Source organism: Crocuta crocuta, unplaced genomic scaffold (assembly GCF_008692635.1).
Source record: "Crocuta crocuta isolate KB4526 unplaced genomic scaffold, BGI_CrCroc_1.0 scaffold290, whole genome shotgun sequence".
NCBI classification, from domain to species: domain Eukaryota; kingdom Metazoa; phylum Chordata; class Mammalia; order Carnivora; family Hyaenidae; genus Crocuta; species Crocuta crocuta.
Window position 1 is genome coordinate 8,018,663 of NW_027527429.1, and position 13,241 is coordinate 8,031,903.

A 13,241-nucleotide genomic window follows, 5' to 3' on the forward strand; every position below is an offset into this window, starting at 1 on the left:
CCCGTTCACCGCCCTCTTCTCCGCGCCCCCTCCCCGCCGTCCCTCCCGACGGCAAAGCGCGACTGTCCCCACTAAAGCCCGAGAAGGTTCTGGGACGGCCTCGGGGTCGCCGGCTGGCCTCAGCGCCCTCGGACGCCCGCGCCCTCCGGCACCTCTTTTCTGCACCGCGATTACGAGCCGCTGGGGGAACGGCTGCCCAGCCTAGGGGCGGGGGCGAGAATTCCGGGCATTCCTGGAAGATTGGGCTGCGCCGGATTAAAATTAATTCCTAATAGGTCACCTACTGCCGTGCAGTGTCAGTTAATGCCCGTCCGAGCCACTAGTTCCCCCCCGGGGTGCTTGTCCAAGCGACCCGGGCAGCTGTTTAAAACACCCAGACTCTCTCGTCTACTCGCGAGGTTCGCAAGTTCCCGCCTGGGTCGGGGCCTGGACGCGAGCATTTTTCAAAGCTCCCCGGGGAGCCTTTCGGACAAGCCTTGGGGCTTGAGTCCGGTCGGAAAGGATTGGACTCTGTGCCTGGGCTCACCTGGAAGGTGTCAAGTTTGTTCCAAGATGCAAATTTTGTACTAGAAATGCACGCAAAAATTGCATTTTGCTCCATAATATGTTTGTGCCATTTAATTTTGTTTATTTAAAAAATTGCTTTTCAATGTTTGTTTATTTTTTGAGAGACAGTGAGCGAGCGGGAGAGGCGCAGAGAGAGGGAGGCACAGGATCTGAAGCAGGCTCCAGGCTCTGTGCTGACAGCTCAGACCCACAGCCGGAGAGATCATGACCTGAGCCACCCAGGCACCCCCAGTTTGCGTTCGTTTTAATATAAAAAAAAATTGTTAAAAGAATTTTCCTAAAAAGAGAATATTTGTAATTCATATAGATATAAAAATGAGCCCCGAGGTAAAGATTTATTTTATTCACATGAGAGCAAGCAGATGATACAGCCGGTTCACAGATGTAGAGAAGCACAAATATATATGGAGTGACAGAATTGAATTGCAAACGGAGGCGAAACTGGTTTTTCCACAGGGGGGAGAGAAGTCAAAGGAAGCTCTTCTGGACAAGCCGTCAGTACCTGCCATTTTTCAGAAAAGTGAAAATAGCTCAAGGACAATGAACTTGGCTAGAAGCAGACAGCTTGGGGGTTGTGCTTTAAAGCATAATGTATTTTTTTTAAAAGTTTATTCATTCATTTATTTTGAGAGAGAGAGAGAGCGCACGCGCGTGAGGGCGGGGGAAGGCCAGAGAGAGAGGGAGGGAGAGAAAATTGCCAGCAGGCTCCGCACTGACAGTGTACTGACTCAGGGCTTGAACCCATGATCCGTGAGATCATGACCTGAGCCAAAAATCAAGAGTTGAAGCCTTGGGGCGCCTGGGTGGCTCCGTAGTCCGACTTCAGCTCAGGTCATGACCTCACGGTTCATGGGTTCAAGCCCCACGTCGGGCTCTGTGCTGACAGCTAGCTCAGAGCCTGGACCCTGTCTTCAGATTCTGTGTCTGCCTCTCTGACCCTCCCCTGCTCATGCTGTCTCTATCTCTCTCTCTCAAAAATAACTAAAATATTAAAAAAAAAAAAAAAAGTTGAAGCCTTTACCTGACTGAACCACCCAGGTGTCCCAAGCATAATGTATTTTTGGAACAAGTTTTTCTTCACAGTATTTTAAGTAACTGTCTGGATTTTTTTTTTTTTTCTCTTGTAGGGCTAATACTGCTGGGCTCCTCCAAACATCAAAATATCAGATTTCAAATCACTCATTGGATATTACATTTTTCCACTCTCTGGGCTTTGGAGCAAAAATTAACAAACACACCTGGAAGTTACCACTAAGGGAAAGAAGGAAGGGCTGAAGCTCTGAGGAGAGAGCAGGTTGAGGGCTTAAGGAGCACAGACCTAAATTCAAGCCGTGCTCTGTCACACAGTAGCTGTGGGCCCTTCTCCTGGGAGCAGTTTCTTCACTTGACTGTGGTGTATAATGGGGTTCCAGAAGCTTCTCTCACCACTTCTCAGCCTAAGTACAGTGTAAGTCGCCTGGGAACAAGCTTTCTTTGTTAAGGCTAGTGTTCTCTGAGCGGTCTCCTATAGTTATGTAAACATGGCTGAGTGGTGGTGGGGGCCTTTGAAATGCAGAGCTCACCACAGGGGAGGGAGGAAAGCAGGTTGTATTCAAAGCCCTTTGGGGAGGGGGGAGTTTGAGGCCCCCCCTCCCCCGTCAGCAGCGGGCTCCCCAGGATCAAGTTGAGGACTGACTAAAATCTATTGTCAGGGGAGGCCTGGAAATTTGCATCCCAGGGACAGAGGCCTGAGAGCGGGCTGTGTAAGTGACTGAGAGCCACAGGACTCAGTACCCCTAACTTGCGACTGCTCTTTGCAGAAGGATGGCTGCGCTACTGGGGGTGGTTAAGAGAAGGATCACTTCAGGGAGCCTGGGTGGCTCAGTCGGGCTCTGTGCTGACAGCTCAAGAGCCTGGAGCCTGCCTCAGATTCTGTGTTCCCTTCTCTCCTTGTCCCTCCCCCCTCCCTACCCACCCTCCCCTGCCGCTGGCTCACACTTTATCTGTCTCTCTCTCAAAAGTAAATAAACGTTAAAAAATTTTTTTTTAAAAAGAGAGAGAAGGATCACTTTGTGTGAAGTGTGGGCCTCGCTACAGCTTGTGCCCTGCGCCGGCCGTGCCCCACAGCGCCACCGTGTGGAGGGGCAGGCGACAGCTGAGGAGGGCAGCGCAGATTTTCCAAAGCCTTTGGACTTTTGGAGTTCTCACTGAGGAAGCCTTAGAAGTTCTGAAGAAGTTCTGTACAATTTGGGAGTAAGTGGGCTCCAAGAGGGAGAAAAAATAATTTTTCTTAGACTTCCCCTGTAATAAAAAATAAACAGAAGTTGAGCAACACGGGCGCTTCGTGTATGCACAGGAGATAACCTAGGAAAACTGAGTAAAGCTCCACGAAATCGGTCAAAGCCACCACCCTAAATACCATCTTCAGCCAAAGATAAGAGAAAGAAGTTAGGACAGATTGTGCATCGTTGGAGGTGGAGTGGGGGGGCGTGCAGGGGCAGGGAGGGGGTGGTGAGTTGTGAGAAGATACCTGAAAAGCACAGCCAACACGGTCAGGGTCAGGTCAGGGTCAGGTCGCTAGGCAGATTTAAGCCCCTGCCCTCTGCATCGGTACTACTTGCGATTTCCAGCCATCTTTCTCTTTCTGGTACAGAGAGGCAGACCCAAGTGCAGATCTCTTTTACAAGTTTAAATGTCCCCTTACAGAAGAGGAACATCCACTCATTCTCCAGAGCTTCTCCTGTGTCCGCTGTTTCTGCAAAATAACCAGCTCCAGATAATTCTTATGCCAAAGGGGCACACTTTGGAATGTCATATACTCTGCTTCAATTTTCTGCCCATGAGGGGACAGAAGCTGGCACTCCATCACTCACTGAGAAACAATGAAATGTATCTGTATTCGTACCCTGAGGGATGGTCATCCCCATTATACATGTGAGGTGCCAGGCATATTGACTCAGCCCCATAAAATGGCAGCTGTCATCACTGTTACCTGGAAGGCCTCCCGGATTGGCCTTTGTCCCTGTTTCCCCAAATGATTAGCAACCGACCAAGGTCACGTCCTTGGAGGCAGCCAGGTCACACCCCCAGGCCCACTGAGGAAACCACGGTCAGCTGAGTGCAAGGGCCACAGCCAGGCTCGGGAGCTGGCTGAGGGCGGGGGTGCGCTCTAGGCTGGGGCCATTCTTCTGGACAGCTGGCTTGGGGGGCACGGTCTCAGCAATGCTTCTGGTCACCAGCTCCTTCTTTTGTGGAGCCCTGTTCCTGCTGAGGGGACAGAGGAGCCAGGGACAGCGGAGGGGAGGCCTCGGGGTCGTGTTCCATGTTCGCAGCCTCATGTTCCTGGGATCGGGGACTGGCTGCCTCCCCATTCCCCAAACGGGACTGGGGTCAAGGACATGTGTCGAGAGTTCCCGTCTGATCTTCTTTGTTCCCGGCTCTGGAGGGTGTGAGACCCCTCCACGTGCATGGAAGACACCTTCACCCTCAGCAGACGCGCCTCTCTCACCGGGTCACCCCCAGCCCGGTCTCTCCCCCAACTCTGTCCGCCAGGCTGCTTTGCTCTCCCTGCTGCCCCCTCCCCCCCCACCCTGCCCCAGCCTGGACTGACCTCCTTGCCCTTCTGCCACAGGAACGCCACCCCTCCTTCAGGACAAGAGGCACCGTCACCGCCAGGGGCTGTCACAGGCTCCCCACCCTGTGTTCAGCGGCGTCCTGATACACGGCCGCCTTAGGTAGACTCCCTGACCTTCCTCCCTTCCTCTGGCCATGCTAACCGGGTGCCCCGCTCCACTGCCCGCTCTGCCAGCCCAGGCCTGGGCACCTGAGATCTAAAATGGGGTCAGCAGCAAGGTTGTCCCTGGGGCTCATGGCTGAGGAAGTTCCCGTGTGGGGTCTCCACCTACAGCCTCCGGTCCACGGGGCCCAGAGGGAGGCACCAGGAGCCCAGGGGAAAGGGGCCCGCACCCAGGGCCCCTGCACCCTGCCCCTTTGCTCTCAGGATCGAATCTGAACACGTTCCTACAATGCAGGTCTGAAAACAGGCCCTGCGTCCCGCATCCCTCGTCCCTCATCCCTCACAGGCTCCTGTCCGGTTTCTTTTCTTTCTTTCTTTTTTAATGTTTATTTTTTTGAGAGACAGAGACCCAGCACAAGTGGGGGAGGGGCAGAGAGAGAGAGAGAGAGAGAATGGAGGAGAGAGCAGGGGAGGTGCAGAGAGAGAGGAAGACCCAGAATCCAAGCAGGCTCAAGACTCAGAGCTGAGCTGTTGTCACAGAGCCCGTCCCGGGGCTCGATCCCTGCGAGATCATGGCCTGGTGCTCAACTGACTGAGCCACCCAGGCGCCCCTCCTGTCTGTTTTCCTATTTTTTTTTAAGTTTATTTATTTTGAAAGAGAGAGAGAAAGTGTGTGTGGGGGAGGGGCAGAAAGCTAGGGAGAGAGAGAATCCCAGGCAGGTTCTACGCTGTCAGTGCAGAGCCTGACTTGGGGCTCGAACCCACAAACTAACTGTACACTTAACTGACGCAGCCAGCCAGGCGCCCGCCCCTCCCTTCTCATGCCCAGCCCTAGTCCCCCAGCCCTAGCCCCCCAGACAGGAGCTCTTTTCTGATTTACCTGCCTCCTCCTTCCTTCTCTTGCCCCTTCATTCAGGCCCCAGCTGAACCCAGTGCTGCCCCTGGAGCCCCGCCCAGGGCTGGTCCCGTGATCCTTCCAGCTCCCAGTCTCCCGGGTGCCCCCAACCCCCCATGCCCCTGTCCTCTGTAGACTGAGCGCTGGCTTCTACGGCCCCTGGCTTCACAGAGGATGAGGAGTACACGGGGCTGACACCCCGGGGGTGTGACCTGGGCTCGGAGGGCTGTGTGCTTGGTTTAACTCTGTTGTGGCAAACTTGAAATTCTTACCTTTTAAAACCAGGGGCCCTGCATTTTCGTTTTGCACTGCGCCCTTCAAATTACGTAGCGGGTCCTCTGCGACATGGGCGGGTCTGGGCTGAGGAGGAAGAGCTGGAGGGTTCCTTCTTCTGGCAACTTGGACTCAGGCAGCCGGGGCCACGAGGGACACCCATTTAGTCCCGGGTCCCCTTCCGCACTCCTAGATGTAGCGTTATGTTAGGACCCCGCCATTCCTTACACCTCCCTGGAGGAGAGGCCCAGGGCAGGCATCCGGGGTCCCTGCCCTCCTCCGTGATGCCTGGAGCTGGGCGCGGACAGGGGGCTGCTGGCCTGCTCACTGCGGCCCCAGTGACTCTTCTGGGGACAATTGCTCTCTGCAGCCTAGACGTAAGCAGCTTAGGTCAAGGTTCCCCCTGCCCTGAGATCCCCTGGGCCCCCCAAAGCCAGTGTTCCCGTGCTTCTTGTCAACCGTTATCAAGTCTTCCAGGTTGACTGAAGGGACATCAGGGGCCCCAGCAGCTGGTCATGCACCCATCCACCCCCACTCACGGGGAAGCAGGTTCCGTGGGACCGCACCGTTAGCTGGTGTGTTTCTCCCCATCCAGCGCCTTGCCCAGGGGGCTTCTCTCTGGAATCCGGCCCCCGTGGTGTCTGCTTTAATCTTGGCACCCACATCCCTCTAAAGCCCTTCAAGGGGTCCTTGTGTGCCCACCAGCCAAGAGCAAGGAACAAGCTGTGTCTTTAGAAATCTCTGGCAGCCTTGGTCCCAGGCACTCTCTGAAGGAAACGGTGACAGGAAATTTCACACCAGAAAAAAACCTGCCTCCTTTTATTGAGAAAACAGAGTTGATCCCGCAATCTCTTCCGAGGTGACTCCACCCTGAGAACTGCAGAGAAGGGGCATCCTTCTGCACCCATTCGATGAGGACCCGTGGCCCCGGGCAAGGTGGCACACCAGGGTCCCTCCATCCCTTCACAGGGGCACACGCCTGTCTGCTCAGGCCCTGGAGAAGTAGGCGTGCAGGCNGGGGCTGGAGCACTGCTCTTTGACCCGGTGCCTGGGGTGAGGGGGGCTGCAGCCCGTCCAGAGGTTCTGAGGATTGCTGAGGTAGTCAGAGCGGCCAGCTGCGCGTCTAGACAGCGGCAGATGGAGCATCATAGGACCCAGCCAGGAGCGAGGCCACCTGGGAGCAGATGCCGGGCAGCACTGAGGGCCTCTGAGGTTCCGTCTCCTGGAGATCCAGGGGCAGGGACTGTGAATGGGGGCAGGGGGCCTGTGAGCCTGCACAGGGCTGAGCTTCTCCTGAAAGGGCAGCCTGGGCCCGTGGAGGGGAGACTGAGGCATTTCATGCGAGAACGAGAACCTTCTCTGTGAAGATGAGACGGCCGCACAGGCCCACGCGCGGCCGGGCCTCCCCCGGGCACCTGAGCACAGAGTTCCTTCAGAGGCCACCAGGGCCTCCACCGGGTCACAGAGAAGCAAGCCGGGAACCCAGGTCAGGAGGCCGACCAGTGGCCAGTGACCTCGCTCCCAGGGCTCTCCTCCCGCCATCAGGGCGGTTCCAGACGGTCCTGGGCCTCGGCTCCACTTTCCAGGGGATGTCTGCACAGGCTACCTACCCTTCCGGCTACCTGCACCCCATCACGCCCAGGGGCACATGCGGCCCCCGCCCTCCGGCTCCCTGTGGGGGACCACGGTCCACGTCCTGGCTCTGGTCCTGGCTCTGGGGCTCCAGACCCATGACTCCCGGGGCTCAAGGGCCGCTGCCGGCGCCCGGCCCGGGGTCAGAGCACCTGGAGCTTGCGGGCGCAGGTGAGGTTGCCGTGCACCAGCCCCCACATGGCCAGCAGCTCGGCCGGCAGCAGCTTGTGCACCACGAGCATGGAGCGGAAGAAACAGGGTTCCTTGTTCATGCGGCTGTTGCGGTTCCGAGAGATGCCGAACGTCTTGAAGCCCTCGTGGGCCATGGGCTGCACGCCCAGCACCTCCAGACACATGCCCAGGAAGACGTCGTCGATGGGGTACAGCTCCAGGGTGTCGCAGGCGTGATGCAGGCGCCGGGCCAGGTGGCCGGCCATGAGGAAGCCCCCGCCGCCCGCGTACGGCGGGTAGCTGGCCTTGCTGTACAGGGCGCCCGGGATGTAGTACTTGTTGTCCTTCTTGCGGATCGGCCGGGCGTGCTGCAGGACGTCGCCCACGAGCAGGTCCTCCCGGGGCTGCCGGTCGGCCAGAAATTCGAGCAGGTTGGTGGGGTTGACGAAGACGTCGTCGTCGCCCTTGAAGATGAAGCGCACTTGGGGGCAGTAGATGTCAAACCACTTGAGGAAGTGGATCTCCTTGAGGGTCAGGTTGAAGAAGCTGTCGAGGAAGTCCCACTGCAGGATGTCGCCGTAGAGGCGGTCTTCGTAGGCCAGCAGCTGCTGGTAGTGGGTCCGCTCCTCCTGCTTGGAGGCTGTTCCCAGCAGGAAGAGGGTGCGCACGGCGCCGCGGCCCCTGCCCGCCACCTCCTGCTCCCGGCCCCAGGTCTGGCGGATGGCTTCGCGGCGGTCGTGCTGCGTGATGACCGACTTGACCACCACCAGCAGGTAGACGTCACCGTGGCACTTCTCCGGGTGGTTCAGCAGCATGGGGAAGTATCGGCAGTGGCGGTAGGTCAGGAACTGCCGGAAGTGTGGCTCCAGGCCCTGGAACCAGGGCTGGTGAGTCAAGTTGATGTTGGCCGAGCAGTTAGTGGTGTTGATGTCCCAAGTCTGGGGCCCTCGTGAGGCCACGGGTGTGGGGGCAACCACATCCTTTGGGTTCTTCCAGAAACTGTTGGGGTTCACCAGGCGTCCGCTTGGTTTCTGAGCCTTTTGTGGCTCCAGAGTGGGGGGTGGGGGCGCCTGCAGGAACTGGTTCGGAGTCAGGCTGCGCTGGAATACCGTTACGGCCACAAGCAGGGCCAGGGCCAGGCACACGCTCTTGTAGACAGTCTTCTTCCTGGGGATGAGGGGACAGTGGGGGGGACAGAGGAGAGAGGAAAGCGTGAGTGCCCTGTGACTCTCCCAGCAGCCTTGTTCGGAGCTGCAGTCCCAGAGGGACAAGCAGAGCCCGGACACCGACTCAGCTCCTGCAGCCGGTGAGTGGTCAGAGGAGGGTCCTGCGCGCTCTCTCCCACCCTGCCCTCCCTCTTCCAGCACCAGGGAAACCTTGCCGTACAGCGTTTAAGCACCAGCACCGCGGAGTCAGGCTGCTGGGGTTCAAGTCTTGGCTCTGCCACTTACAGGCTACGTGACTCTGAGTGGGTCCCCCTTAACCTCCGCAAACTGTGATTTCTCCTTCCCCTGCGCGAGGCTAACAAGGAACTGCAGTGCTAGCTAACGTGCCTGGCACCCAGTGGGTATGCGCTCCGGGAACGCTGTGCGTCTACAAGAACGACCTCTGGTAGAGACTTCTGCTTAGTCCCCAACCCCCCAAGGCACCCCCTTTGCTTTCATTTCCCTGTGCAAGGCTGGTGACCCATTGGGGTGAACCATCCTGGGGGGCAGAGACAGCACCCGCGCTACAGCCTGGGAGCTCAGTACCCTCTGGGGGGGGGGGACTCGGGGGAGAGTATGTAACCTGGGACCTGAAGAAGTCTGTCCCTTCCCTTTCCACCCCATCCGTCTGACCCAGCGCACAAGAGCTGTCCTCATGTGTGACCGAGGCCGGAGGATGGGACAGGAGTCTCCTGGCATGACACCGGCCCCCTTCCCGGCCCTGCTCGCCGGCGCCCCACTCTCTTAACATCCCATTAAGAGAGATGGAGTTCTCCCGGCTCTGCTTCCCGGGGAAGGGAACATACTCGGACCCCCGCTCTCCAGGGACCCGCTTTGCCCACAGAGCTCCTACTACACCCATTTCAGAAGCAGAAATTAGAGCTTTTTGCAGGAGGCGCTGGCAGGCCCCAGGCCCCAGGCGGGGAGACTGAGCCCTGGGGCCCCGGGACCCTCTCTCCTCAGCTCACACTCTGGAAGGTGGGCCGGGCCCCTTGCCCCGGTCTCTCTTGTGGAGTCACAGGGGCTGGGGGCTTCTGCGGGACGGGCAGGGCCAGGCCAAGAGAAAGACAGCCCCAGCCTCCAGTGGGGAGCCACAGGGCAAATGGAAGAGAGAGCCTGCGATGTGGCATTACGTACAGGGACTATGGAGGAGTTGGGGGTGGCCCTCATGCCTGGCTAGCCACCCAGGCGCCCAGGGCAAGTGAATGCTGAGCCCCCCTGGCGCCACGTTTTCCATGGAGTCCCAAGGGTCCGTGTAGGCGGCAGGAGGAAGACTGGGTCATTCCAGGTGCTGGAGAGGCGGATGTGACCCCAGACGCGACCCTCCCAAGGGGGAGGGCAGAATGTTCTGAGACAGGGTCTCCTGCCCCTGGCGTTTCAACGAAGTACCCCTCCCCTAAGTCAGGGAGGTGGGGACTGGAGGAAGTCCCGCGCGGGTCACCCCAGGAGAAGGGGATGGAGCCCCCCTGCCTGGGCCGTCCACCAGCACTGCCCCACTCCATTTGTAGGACAAAAGTCCCGCAGCGGAGTAAAGAGAAGGGGAGAGGGGAGTGGTGGGGGCAGGAGGCCCGAGCTCCCCGGGAGGAAGGAGAGCCCCTGGAGGGGAGGATGGAGGGAGATGACGGCGATCGCCCAGGACGCAGGAGGCCCTCAGAATGGGGGACGCGACCGGGCTGCCGGAGAGCCCTTGAGTCCCCAAGCCCGGGGTCCCGGATGGGATCAGGGTGCCTTGGGGCCCGGGCCGGGGAGAGCCGAGGGGGGNGCCCCCGGCCCTCCAGCCCCTCGGCCGCCGGGCCAGCCCTCCGCACTGCGGCGAGCGCCGGTGGCCCATTTCCGAGAGGCGGAACCCGAGGCCCGACCGGGAGTGGCCCAGTGGGGGTCCTCGGAGCCCACGGGGGTCACTCCCCTCACCCCTGTCCCCGGGTACTCGGTTTCCTTCGCGGAGCTTCTGTGGGGTCGTCGGCCCTTCTGGACGACTGTGAACCAGGACACCACCCACCTCCAGCCTTCCTGGCGCCCCGCGGTCCCCACCGTCTCTCTCTGGCCCCATTAGGATTTTTTTCCGTGGTAGGGGAGGCAGGGGAGGACAAAGCTTCCTTTCCCCCCGCCACTTGCTTTCTCCCCTTCCCCCCTTCCCACGCAGGCCTCCCGGCACCCCGCTGTTGGGGCCCCAGGGCCGCGGCGCAGGGCTAGTCTGCGGGGAAGAGGGGCTGCGGGGAGCAGTGTCTGTAAGATGAGGAGGCTAGGCTGCCTGTGTCAGGGGCCATAGCTCTGGAAGCCATTTTCTGTGCCCCAAAGTGGAGGTCCTCTCCCGCTCTGGGGTCCCTCTCGCCTGAGAGGTCTCCCCTCACTACCAAGGGAAGGTCTGCTTGCCTGGCCTCAACCTCTTCTCTTTTCATCCATCAACAAATATTTCACTCAAACCGCTTTTTTGTCCTCAGCCTTCATTAATCTGCTTTGTGTGCCAGACCCAGCGGCTCCTAGGGAGAAGGCTCAAGTAGACATAGGACACTGAGGGGCAGTCTTGGCCCAGCAGGGTCTGGGGTGATGGGTGTTTCCATCCAGGTGACTTCCAGAATCGGCTAGCAGGTAAAAACGGTTGCCCACAGGTCTGTTCTAGTCTTGTTGCGTGCTCAGGTCCCGTTGCTGAGCTGAGAGCAGGACCTCAGACCTCAGAAATGCCCATAGAATTGAAATGGAAGCACTTAACAGTCCAATAAGTAATAGCTAACATTCATCAGTCAGTTACAATGTGCCAAGCATGATTCTAGGCTCACACATGAATCACTTAATCCCTGAGGCTTGTACTATTTTATTCCCAGTTACAAAGGAGGATATAGAGGTGCCCAGAGGGGAAAAACCCAGTGGGCCAGGTCTCATAGTTAGTAAAGAAAGCCAGGAGTCCAGCCTGGCTCAGGAAGCAGGTCCTGAGCCCTTCTCCAGGGGACAGCAGCGGCAGGGAGTTATTTTCCTGCTAAGGGGTAGCCTCGAGGGGCCCCGGAGGTCTCTGAGTACAGAGGCTGGTGGTAGGAAGTCTGATGAGGCTGCTCCTGCCAAGCTGGGTCCCAGGACCCTGAGCCTGGGGGGAGGGGTCTCTTTATTTTATTTATTTTTTAAGATTTTATTTTTAAGTAATGTCTACACCCAACATGGGGCTCAAACTCACAACCCTGAGATCCAGAATCACATGCTTTCCTGACAAAACCAGCCAGGAGCCCCCAGCTCTTTCTTTAAGACTCCAGGGCCCCTGGGAAGAGGAGGAAAAAAACCCCCAAGATGCAATAGAATTTGCCAGCATGTTGCAAGTTCCAATCAGGGAATGTGAAGGGCCTTCCAGGCAGAATTCCAGAGAAGAACCCTGGGGCCAGTGCTCTTTCTAATGGCCCTTCCCAAGTACTGGGGCAGAGGAGGGTCTGACTTGCAGCCCAGAGCCGCTCCTTGGCTTGGCTGCCTGCCTCTGGCCCACAGGGCACCTGGCACAGCTCTCCACTGCCTGGGCTTCTGGGTTCTGGCCCTTCACCTTGCAAGTGTGGTCTGGAGGGATGGCCGGGACAGCCTGTCCAGCCTCAGCACTGATCTCTCATCCAGACGCTGTGGGGTTTCCTCAGATGCCTGGGAGGGACAGACACAGCCGCCCCTGGGAAGGGGTTTGGAGGTCGGGTTCTGAGACTAGAGGGGCGGGGGTGGTGTCAGGGCTCGACACTTCCGGGCTGTCAGTAGGGGCAGGTGGCTTATCCCCTTGAGACCTCAATTTCCTGCTAGCACAGGGTTACACGAGATGACGCATGCGAGGTGCGTAGATTAGTGTCTCTTACACAGTGACATTATGACAGGTTGGCTGCTGTTGATATTATTGTTAATATTTGGCCCGACCCAAAGGCCCCGGAACCCACCGGGGCTCACGGGGGTGGTAATGGGGGGAGCCGCTGAAGGCCAACTGCATGTTTGCCAGTGGAATTCGGTTCATTGAGAGGAAGAGTTTGTCATCGTGGATTCATTTGATCTGTGCGTACCTAAGTGGAACTGAGGGGCGGGGAACGGATGAAAATTAAATATTTAGTCCCTGACTGTAGGCGGGGGCTCGCGGCGGGGGGTGTGGGAGCCTGGCCAGCCCCTCGTCAGTGCTCACCCCGTAGGCTGCTTGGGCCTGTCCCTATCAGGAAGCACTCTGACGGTCACCTAGTCTGGCTCATTCCACCCGTCCCAGCCCCTGCAGGCAGAGCCCCAACGGATTCCTGCTGCTTATCTCAAACCACAGTTAAGCAAGGCCCCTAAGGAGGGGGAGGTCAGTCTGCAGATGGACTCTGTCCAGCCCCACAGCCCTGGCTGAAGGCTCTAGAAGCTGCAGAACCCAGGTCCCAGGCGGTGGGGGGCTGGGGTGCGGCTGGGTATGGGGAGTGGTCTGTCTGTAGCCTGGAGAGAGGATGGGGGAATGGGAAGGGTAGTTGCATAGGCGGCGGGAGTCCCATGCAGTGGTGGCAGCGGGTTAGATGTCCCTGTCCCGTCTCCTCTTTCAGGCTGACGTGCTGCCCCAGAAGAGGGAGCGCAGAGAGCCCTGAGGTGGGAGAAACTCGGAGAAGCTCCCTTTCGGTCACTGGTTCCCCCCTCTCCTTTGCACCTTCCCTCTCCCTCCCTCCCCATCCCTGCTCCTTCTTTCCTCTGCCATTTCCATTTCTCCTTTCCTATTCCCACTTTCTTTTATAGCTGCTCCACCAACCCTCTGGAACTGTTTGGAATCCAGATCCTGCTAGTTTGACGCAAGGGCACTATGGGCTTTCACGGG

At 58.4% G+C, this 13,241-nt stretch overlaps 1 protein-coding gene across 1 annotated transcript; it reads right to left on the reverse strand.

The window, feature by feature from the left end:
* Nucleotides 1-6,468: 6,468 nt before the first annotated feature.
* Nucleotides 6,469-9,960, reverse strand: B3GNT7 (UDP-GlcNAc:betaGal beta-1,3-N-acetylglucosaminyltransferase 7). The gene is made up of 2 exons (XM_077758564.1): nt 9,956-9,960; nt 6,469-8,420 (listed from the first exon to the last, which is right to left on the reverse strand). Exons 1-2 carry the CDS (start codon nt 9,958-9,960, stop codon nt 7,226-7,228), a joined length of 1,200 nt encoding a protein of 399 aa, XP_077614690.1. The 3' UTR covers nt 6,469-7,225.
* Between the last annotated feature and the right edge of the window lie 3,281 nt (nt 9,961-13,241).